This window comes from Heliangelus exortis, chromosome 8 (genome assembly GCF_036169615.1).
Source record: "Heliangelus exortis chromosome 8, bHelExo1.hap1, whole genome shotgun sequence".
In the NCBI taxonomy this organism is placed as follows: Eukaryota; Metazoa; Chordata; class Aves; order Apodiformes; family Trochilidae; genus Heliangelus; species Heliangelus exortis.
In genome coordinates this window covers 12,479,339-12,490,371 of record NC_092429.1, presented here as the reverse complement: position 1 = coordinate 12,490,371, position 11,033 = coordinate 12,479,339, and the positions used below count along the sequence as shown (strand labels likewise).

The 11,033-nt window shown below is 40.9% G+C and overlaps 1 protein-coding gene across 1 annotated transcript in view; it reads left to right on the top strand.

The window, feature by feature from the left end:
- The first annotated feature begins 4,394 nt into the window (after positions 1–4,394).
- Positions 4,395–11,033, top strand: part of LOC139798769 (vitellogenin-1-like) — a 64,980-nt gene continuing 58,341 nt past the window's right edge. The window contains exon 1 of the mRNA XM_071749804.1: positions 4,395–4,722. Within this exon, the coding sequence (XP_071605905.1) occupies positions 4,395–4,722 (328 nt within the window). The remainder of the gene's footprint in view (positions 4,723–11,033) is intronic.

Sequence of the window (11,033 nt, the reverse complement as noted above, 5' to 3'; positions counted from 1 at the left end):
AGGCATGACCATGAGGAAACTTGCCTTTACTTCTGCCAGCCATATATCAGTCAATAAAGATAAATCCATTTTCTTTCTACTTAGCACTAAAGTGGAAGGAGAAAGGGTCTCTCTCTTTCTCTTTCTTTTTTTTTTTTTTTTTTTTTTTTTTTTTTCCTGTGTTTGTGTGTATGTGCACAGCAAAGAATACAAAAGCTTAAAGTAAACTTTTTCAAATACCTTTTTCCTTGCAGAACTTTCTCTGCCTTCTGCTGGCTGAAGGGCATTGTAATTCATGCAATAAAAAGGGAAAAGCTCTGCTGGTAAAGACTGTTTACTTTAAACTTCTGTTTGTTTTGCCTCCACTCTAGGAAAGAATGCAATATTTCTATGAAGCTCTGTTAATTATTTTTTTTTCCCCTTTGACTCACTTAAGCACTGGTGAAAGCACCCAATCAACAAGCACTAAGCCAAAGGGCTTTCAGTTGCTGCAGGACAGAGATAGCAGGAACTGTTTCACTGCAAGCTTTGTTAAACTGATCCTCTCTGAGGGAATGGCTGTGTTACCTGACAATAACCCAGGGGGGCAAATTTTTTAAACCATTCTCCTAAGCTCGAACAATGGCAATGAAATCAACGGTGGAGTTATTAAACCACTTCAGACACTAATTTAAAAACTGAACAAGGTATATAAGTGCCAGAGTCTGGGTTTAATCAGTTGGTCAGTATTTGTAGGAATATTGCCACTCTGAAGATCTGTGTTTCAGATTGTTTCCAGACTGATGGACCAGACGTGCTGATCTGGAAGTTGGGCTGCACAAAGGGACAAAGGACCCTGGGAGGTGAAAGCCCCATGGTTGCTGCAGGCCAGGAGTATCTGTATGTGGTAACTTATCACTCTGTGGGCAGCAGGTCATGAACTGCCCATCCTAAAGCAGCTGGAAACTGAGTTTCTGATACATTTTCCTTTGCCACCTGCTGTGGATAATGTGTGTGCACAATTTCCTAGGTACAGGAAGAGGCTGAAGATGGGAATGTGCAAAGGATCATAGGGATAAAAGTCTTGTCCAGAGTGATGCTTTTCAGGGTGGTGTGATATCTGACATTTTGCACTATTTTTTCTTCTATATAAAACAAAATTGAAAAAGGAGGAGTATGGGAGTAGCCTGTTCTCTCAACACAGAGGTGATTGCTAGGAAGCCAGCTGCTGTCAAACATGCTGGACCTGGTGTTTCTGGAAGCTATAACTTACATCCAGTTGCTTTGTAATGGAGCAAGGGTTGTTTTCTCCCCTCTTAGTTAGCCAACAGCAAGGGTGACACTGTTCTACTTTTACCTAAGTCCCTGATAGCAGTGAGCAGTGTATCTGGGCAGGGCATCCTTCAGCTCCTCTAGGGCTGCAGATCCACATTTCTTACTTGTTGGGAGCACTTACCAGACATCTGCCCATGAGCAGGACTTCAGCAGAACAGGGGCATGTTTTCCTGGTGAATCAGCTACTGAAAGCAAAAAAACAAGTAAGAAGGGCCTGAATGTCTCTTCCTTTGGAAATGTACTGGACCAGGAGGAGGAAGCATGTACTCTGACAGCTCCTTTCAAGAGTTTTTTCTTTTTCTTCTTTTTTTTCTTCTCGTGTATCTTTTCCAGCTGCTATGGATGAGCAGAAAAAGAACAGAAAGTATGAGAGAACAAAAATATCCCTGAGACTAGAGGTTAGAAGTCAGGACTCCCCCCCTGCCACTGTCTCAACTGTGTGGCTTTACTGACAGTCAAGTGTTCCTTCTTTCTTATCCACAAAGAAGAGTCAGGGAAAGCACAAGCAGCTGTTCCCTTCTCCCTTTCCCTCCCTTATTATATGAGGAGAGTGAAGTTGATGCTCTGGTGTTTCTGAGGCACTCAGTCCTCATGGTCATAGTTGTCTACTGGCATCCCCCTTTACACAATGCCATGCATAGGGCTCAGGTATCACTCAGATCTGTATTGCTGCAGATGCCCTGTCCCTGCTTCTGTCTGTACAAAGGCACAGCAGAGCTGGAGGCACCTGCACAGATTGAAGTCAGGCAGGGAGATATCTGGGGTTGTATGAGAGATACTGAGAGTACATTTAAGGGTCCCAGTTTTGGTGGCTGGCCTTTAAAAAGCTCCTTGATGTTCCTCAAGCTTCTAAAACATCTGATCTTAAATAGTGATGTAGAAAGTGTTAAATTTATTTTGGCATTGTGAGCTCCATTCCCAATATGTTCAGGACTGCAGATGTTCAGAGCCAAAAGAGATTGAAAACTTTACCTTCTGTGTAATGAAAAACTGAGAGCCTTAACCAAAAATGTGTGCTTCGGGTTTGTAGCTTGTGAAGAGATACTGCAAGACTCTTAAAATTCTGGGATCTGTAGAATTCTTGCCCATTCAGCCCCTTTCCTGTTCTCTAGTCTGCCACATTCTCAAATAAAAAGATCCTGAAAAATATATATGTAAATGCAGGGCATTTTACAACATGCTTACAAGGCAGGCAAATGGGTTAGGCCTTTGAGGAAGCATGAATAGGTTAGGATTATAATTCATCGTAATGTCATGGCAAGCTGCAATTTCAAAGGCATAAGTCCTCCATTTTGTAGCCAATAAAAATTTAAAGGGACAAAAAACCAAATTGCTTTATGATCAACTTCTTTATCTTATTAGAGGAGGCTGTTGGTTGCAGTCAACCATTGTCAACAGGCTGTTTGATCTCTCAGTGAGACAAAGCATTACGAGGGAAACAGCGCTGCTGCTGCGGCTTTTGCGGTGCTTTTAATGAAGACAGGAAATGCTGCTGTTCCACCACAAGATTTGAACATTAATTTGTTGGAATCATACCCAGGCTTAAAGTAGCAGAGAGGTGTTTAAAATAATTAACGGCGCTACTCCAAATAACTCAGTAGATGAAGGAATCATTCAGAATAAAGCAACTCCCTGTCTCTGTAGCATTTAAAGCTAAGACTGTGTTCTGGTCTACTTCAGGCTAACCTTGGGACTGCACAGGATTAAAGGGCACACACAGCTGCTCTCAAGTGGGCAATTCAAGGGGGATGAAGAGTCTGAGCACTGAAAAGGAAAGACACTGGAAAGAGGAGAAGATGTGACAGAGTGGGAGAGGGTGAGTGCTGCTTGGCAAGTGTTCCCACTGTCATTGTGGCAGGCCCTATACACAGAAGCCCTGAAGGTCATGCTGGCACCCAGCACTGTTGCATCCCTGCAGCATGTAAACTGGACAGCCCTGGAAAGGAGTTCCTTGCCACACATGTGCTGCTGGCTCAGGCTGTCCACTTCTGTCCTCTATGCTTTCATGTCTTCTTAGATGTTGGTCCATACAATAAGGTGATAAAGGTGACATAGGGCAGGCTGAGGTTAGGGACATGGCTTCTTTAGACATGTTTCCCCATTAGGAGCCCCTCCAACCCTATGGCATTCCTTCTGTAGCACTGTGACTACTCACCAGACACAGCTGCTGACACATTAGGGTCAGGACAGGTTTTCCTTTCTCCCAGCCCCAACAGAAAACGTGTAGCCTTGAGGGGAGAGGTAACCAGGGATTAAATTTGGTCTGAGTTTGAGATGATAGATGTGGGACAAAAGCCCCTGTGAAAGACATCATCTTAATTCAAAGGTGATGCTAATGGAAGGCATACCCTTAGGTCACATATTTCCTGAAATAAGTTACAGAGTAGCCCAGTAAATCAAGGAGAACTGATTTGCAGCTCCTCCTCCACCTCAGGCTGTGTCTTAGGCACTTAGCTCATAAGAAAGAAATCTCACCCACCTGGCAAAATACAGGAGGCTGGGAACAGCAGCACCTCTGCTGAGTCTTGCCTGTCATTTGTGCTTTGGGGTGGGAGTGTGCTTAGCAGAACAGGTAACTGTGTCTGGGAAAGGGTTGTCCTGGGAAGGGGCTGCAGACAGTCTCCTGCAGGAGCTGGGTTTGGGAGTGCCCTCTGTGGCCTTTGGAGCTGCTTCAGAAGCTGCTTGAGCTGGATGGGACCCAGAATTGTCAACAATCTGAGTAGCCTCTCGCAGTCCTGCTGTGAACTGATTATCACATCTAACAAAATAATTTGCTGGAACAAATAATACTTCAGCCTCTGTTGTTTCAGGTGAAACGTAGTCCTAGTGAGAATAAATTTATAGTAACAGCCACAGCATTATGAGTTTCCCAACAGTCAGGCTTAATTCAAATGCATATTTCAAACCCTTACAGGGACACTCTCATCTTTGTACACTGGGATTTGGGGATTTACACACATAATTCCCATTAACGCTAATAGGAGTTACAGTATGCACATATATTCCCCTCTTGATGCAGAGATTTCCCCCTGAGGATAACGACTACATTTTGAATTCTCCTTCCATGACAGTTTGCTGTGATACTACATATGCTCAGATACATGAACCCTGGCTCCTTCCAGGAGGGCTGCACCCCGCAGCCCCCCCGGCCCCACACCCCGGTGCTGTCCCCAGCCCGGGCGGCACGGACGCCTTTACGATGCAGTGAGCTCACAGCAGCTGCTGCCAATACTGGGAGCACGGAACAGCCCCGCTTTGCCTCCGTCCCGGCCATGAAATGGGGATTTGGAAGCATCCGCCCTCCCTGCCCGCCCGACCCGGGCGCGGGGCTGGCGGCGGAGCCCGAGTGCCACCTGCCGGGAAGATCCCGCCCGGGGCAGCGGCGGGCACGGAGGGACCCGGCGACAAACCCCAAGCCAAGGTGGATGAGTGGGTGGAGGGGACCCAAGGTTTGGGACGGATGCAGCTGGGGGTACACAAACTCATACAAGGAAATGAAGGCGGTGGTGTGGCAGTGGGGGGCATGTGACACTTGCTGGGGGTGGAGGAGAGGGAAAGAAATATTTCCCTCTAAATCCATGCAGAATTCCTGTGTCTAGAAAAGGAAAAAAAGAAAAAAAAAAAAAGTAAGGTCTTTTTAAGGTGCAGAAAATGAGAATTTACTTAATTCTGTTTCCTGTCTTTTTTTTTTTTTTTTTTTTTTCCCCAGCCATTAAGAGCACTGCTAAAAAAGTTCTGTAAGGCACTTCACTTAAACAGGATTTAACCTGATGTTTAAATGAGCTGCCCAATCAAGGCCTGGAGGGTACTAGAATATCCTCTCTGGAAGTGTACTCATTATACTCTGCTGCATTTGCAATGTTTTGCAAATGCCTGCTTGTCTAACAAGATCTACTTACATAAAATGCATTTGTAACATAAGTGTAGTGGAGAAAAAAGGTCATAAATACTGTACCCTGCCTGACTAAAACCTATTCATTGTGTCCTGTTCTCTTTTTAGTCAATGTGAAGTTGACCCTGTTGAAATTAATGGCTTTATGCTTTTACAAAGCATGTGTAGCAGATTATGTAGAAGTTGACTGTGCAGTTGCTTTTGAGAGAGTTTTTTGGTGGTTTTTTTTTTTATTATTTATTGCTAGCTTTGGTGATATGCAATGTACTGGTAGCTGCAGAGCTCCTCTGACAGACCCACTATGTCCTTAGACACAGGACAGGTTTGTTCCTTGCCTGCAAGCATAAAGGAGCTGAAGGCAGGATCTCACCCATTTAGGTGCCATGCCCAGAGATGAGGACATACCCCTCATATTTCTCTGATTTCTTAGCTGGTCTGAGCCACAATTCCTTCATGAACTCAGAGTTGTAATTCTAGTGTGTGTATGAATTGCTAACAAGAATTTTCCATGGCCCTGTACATACAAAGTAGGACCCAAATTTGTCTAGAAACAAGAGTATGGAACGCCCAAATCACCTTTTTTAATAGTTCTGTGGTAGCCTAAACTGGCTAAACAACCATTTTATCAGGGTTTTTTCCAGCTCCTTCATAGATCTGTCCTCAGAACTACATGGAAATGGTGTCTCTGTGCATGCACACACACATCAGTTGCATCCCTTCATCATGCGTTAAGCTTCACTTCTTCATGCAAGCTAAGAATTTGGCTTTCTGTGTATTTCTGTATCTGCAAACAGAAAATCTTTGTTAATAAATCTCTTCTATATACTGTGAAATGCTGGAGCATCTCCCAGCTCATTGCAATTATGTGTATTTTAGATCAGAGAGGTGATGGCTTATGCTTGGAGGCTCTGCAGAGAGTGTTGCATGTTATGCTAGTGACATGGCTTTGGCTACAGGCCCTGGTCCAGAGCCAGTTGCAATCAAATAGTCAAAGGTCATGTCTACACAGCATAAAGAAATTGTAATTGTAGCTTGTCCTAGAATTACCCTTGGTAGTTTAAGCCAGCTAGCATAAGAAATAATAACACAAGCAAATGTATAGTTGAGAGCTACCAGAACACAAAAGTCTCTAGTGTGGGCTGGTGGTGCCTCCTGGAACTCATCTCCATACACACACAGGCCAACTCCATGTCATGTTTGTGCCCAGAATGGGGTTGTCAGCTTGCCCTGACACCTCTGTGACCCCACTTGGATGCCCTGGTGAGAGGGGTGGTGGAACCTTCAGTCATGACCCTGCTCCCAGGAGGCAAGAGCTGCCTCTTCCCTCTCCCAGCAACTGCTGCACTTCCACACAAGGGGTGAGTGCCATAACAAGTGTCCCCACTGCCCCAGATCAGTAAAAGGCTGACTACATAACAGCTGAAAAAGGCTGGCTGCTGGAAAGTGAGGATTCCAGCTGCCATTAGAAGGGTAAAAAGTCTAATTCTCACAGCCTGGAGGAGAGCAAATGCTTCTGAATGTGACTGAATTTTCAGAAAAAAAAAAAAAAAAAAAAAAAAAAGAAAAAAAGCCATTTTAAAAAGTAGAATGTGTGTTATTCAAATATATCTTTATGTATATAAATATATATATATTTATTTTATAAAAACTACTGTGTATATCTAGCTGCATACAAATGCATTTACAAACATATTTAGATATATATTAGCATGTTTATATATATATATATACACATAAAGATATAGATGTAATATATTTAAATGTCTTGCAGTATTAGCATGATTTTTTAAGCTACCCACTATATTTTAGGACTCTGGATCTTCATTTCAACACTTGTACCTTATCTTACCAGCATGGGAGCTCCTCTTAAAATAGTGAGAAGGAGAAGGAAAAAGGTGTTGAACTGGACTTCTCCCAGTGCAGTGTCTAAAATTTTCATCTTAAAAGAAAGTTATTTATTACCATCTCCCTAAGAAGTTGTTGTTCAGAGTATGTTTTACTGTAATTTTTTTATAATATGGCAATGGTTTTTTTATATCTTTATGCAAAATCATGGGGCTCTCATACTACTACTTTTTTAAAAAAACAGAAAAGATCATATTTCTCCAACATCTGCCTCAGAATCAAAATAGTTTGCTGTGAACAAAGTCACTGATTATTTTATGCCAGTATGAATGCTGATGGGTCACCCTGAAATTTAGGGGGGGGAAAGGGAAAAAAAGCAAAGTGGTACAAGAAAAAGGATAAAGAAGCTTTACATTGCTGACCTTTCTTGAAGGCAGACTTTTATCAGATCACTTTGACCTGTGTCCTGTCTACCTGTCAAAATGATTATTTGTTCTTTCACAGTGCCTAGAACAATTGTAGGGTAAGGGTTTGTTTACTCTTTTACATCATATTGAAATATTTTGCTTTTATAATTATGGACAGCTGGAAAAAGAGTGCTAGGGAAGAAGACAGCAAAAATTAAGAAAGAAGTGGAAGGACTTTAAGAAAGAACATAAGCCAGTTTTAATTCTTAAGCTCATCTAACAATGTCTTATTGAGCACCAAATACAACTGTATAATTTTTGTAGCTGCAAAGTAAATTACTGCTTTAATCAAATATCAATTTCTCACTACAACAGTAATAATCATGAGCCAATATGTTTATCTTTTCCACACAATTTTCTCAGAATCAAAAACTTGGGCAGAGTTACTATCATCTGTCCCTGATGTAAAACATGTATCTATTTAGTCAGCTTCTGAAGAGCTCATTTAAAATGCTCTGATCTCTGCTTTTAGCCATTTTGTGAGTTCAGTCTTAGGTAAACCCTTACAAAGCAAAACATAAAACTCTTCTCAAAATCTCCTCTCAGTTTCCCAGACCTTTGTGTGGTTTTCTTAAGGCACTGTTTTTTTTTTTCTTCTAAGCATACTCAGAAGAATATATATTGTTTTTATCTTGTTGCATTGTTTTTAGCAGAATAATGGTTTAAGAACAATAACCAAGTGTTTAGGAAAAATAACCCCAGTGTCTCACGTAGGCACTGCTATTCACAAAGCAACACATCCTGTCTGTGAGAGTAACTAAAAGACAATACCTAAGAATGAGCTTCAGCAAATTACAAGCAAATATAGTATTTTCTCAGTATTGCCACCAGGGGCATTGGATCTTTTCTGATCCTAGTGTGATAGCTCTGTATTGGCTAAATCACTATTTGGATTTGGTTCAGAAGCTTTCCAATTAGTCATGTATATTTTTCAATAGCTGAGATACTTCATGGTTAGAAGACACATTCAGTAAATGTTTTGGTTTATTTTGAAATTGCAGCTTGCACTTTTGTTTCATTTGCCCCAGCTTTCTTATTAGAATACGAAGTGAGCAGTTGTTTCAACTTACTAACTAATATTTCCATAATTAAAAAAGAATTGGACTGGTTTATGGTTTTACTTTTATTAGGAAAACCTGAATTCCCCCATAATACACTTTGAAGTATTTTTCCCGGAGAAGTTTTTTCACAAGCCTCTGTGCAAATATAGGTATAGTTGGGATATATATTAATATTTAAACACCTGTCTATGATGGTCCTTTAATTTAATCAGAAATACATGCTCACTTGGGGCCAGAATCAGAGGGTGCAGTACTAAATTATGCCAAATGAATCTTTCAAGATTTTTTTCTAAGTGTCCATTCATATTTGAGTTGAATTTCATTTTCCTCTGCCCAGAAGTGAGGGCTTTGCTGCTCATGTGCATGCAGTGCTGCTTGTCAGTAGTCCCCTCCTTCTACCTCCTGACATGTTCCACTTTCTGGTCAGGCCCTTCAAAATGAATCACAAAATCCTGCACAAATATTTCACTTACTCTATTCACAGAGCAAGTATATGAGAACACTAAAGCTGTGTGCTCTTATTGATTGGGCTTTAGTGAAATCAGAGTAAAAATTCATGTACCAGGGGATTTTCAGAGACACTCCCACAGAGCATTTCACTGATGGGTGTCACCAAAGAGGAGGTGACACCACAGCTCATGCACTCGGCTGTGCTGAGCAGGGACTTCGTTTGTGTGCAGCATGGGGTGGCCTCTGGAGGGAATGGTCAATCCTGCAAACATTTGTGACAACACAGACTCATCTGGGGAAGTTTACTTTGCTCTTGTCCATGTAAAATATTTTGTCAATCCCCTGGAGTCTCAGCAATATTAGTTTATGGATCAAAAGAGTGGAGGGACATCAGAGAGAATATTTATAGCATTTATTAGGAAATATGTTTTCAGAAAAGGCAGGATTTGGGATTTCTGAGCTCATATTCTAGGGAGTGATTTGAAGAGATGAGAAATCTTTCTGTGTGTTGCCACAGCTTCAGAGCAGGATGAAAAACTCCATTAATATAATGTCCATTATGTGGAGTAAGGTCATCTCTAATGCTGTCTGCTGTGGGATCTCAGCTAGGGTCCATAGATATTATTTTGTAAGATGTTGAATAACTTACATGTAATGAAAATCTTACTGAATTTATGTCTGAATAAATTACATGAGGATAGGAATGGTCAGCTAGATCAACATCTGTACTGCAGCTTTGGTAGAGGTGAAATCTGAGCCTGGGTTTTCCACAGCTCAGACCTTGTTCTTGCTCCATTTTGTGAAAGGCACCATCATTGCTTGTTCTTTTCTTTCTTCAGCTTTACCAGTGCTGCTTAAGTCCCTGTGAATCAAATAATTTCTTTTCAAGTCTGTCTTATTTTTAAAGTCTCAAAAAAATACCTCAAATCAAAGTTAATCAAAGTTAAAAAACAATTCAGAAAAAAATCAAATATTTTTATTTAACTCCAAGCAATTCTTGTTTCAATTGTGGATAATTCAAGGGAGGGAAGGGGAATAAAATTAGGTTCATGTGGATATCAGCTTACTGAGGGATTTTTAAGAAATGTCAGTGGTGAATAAAAAAAAAATCAATTATTTCCACAGGTCTTTTCTTAGCTCTTTATTCACAGAACCTGCATGTCTGTCATTCCTTTCTCTGCCTCTCATTTTTTTTCTTTTCTTATACCTGTTCCTCTTCTCAAGATTATTTATAAAAAGAGTTATCTCAGGTTTTTATTTTCAGATGTACTGTTTGTTATCTTACAGTCTGCAAGCAAATAAAAATCTTTTGTATCTCCTCTATTCCAAGGAGGTCAGATGCTTCAGAAATGAAGCTACAGTGCCTTCTTCTAAATATAGTTGATAACAAAGGTGCTTAATTACTTCTTCATTTGTTGTTTTCATGAGAAAATAAATTAACAGTTTGTTAAGCTCTATTGGGTTTTGATCACAAGGGGTTTTTTTTCCTAATGAAAGACATTAGGATTTTAATGTTTATTTTTGGTAAACTAGCAGATTTCTTTTTTCTGTACAGAGTGATATAAGCAGCCATACCAAGTGCTATGGTGAAACTGAACTAGAAATGTGTTTGATGAAAAGAGTTAGCATCATTCGTAGGGAAATACAGAAAAATAATGAAAATAATGCAGAGCAGCAGCATCCCAGTGCAGCAGCCACATATGGGTGTGTGGCTATGGCTTGCACCGTAGAAACAACAAATTTGGCTGGAGGGAAGCCCCAGCATCAAAAGGCACATGCATACACATGATTATGTGGACAGTCTGAGCCAAAAAAAAGACAGTAAACAAGGAAAATGTGTTTAAGGATAGGTGACTTTCAAGAAAAGAGTCAACAGCAGCAAGAAGAGAGACTTGGCCAGCATCACACCTAACTTTGCTTACTTTTACCCTCGACAACACCTCTGGCTTCACAAGTTAGGCTGAAGTTCACATTCACACCTTCCATTTTCTACAAACAAATAGAATTACATTTTCTACTGTGTTC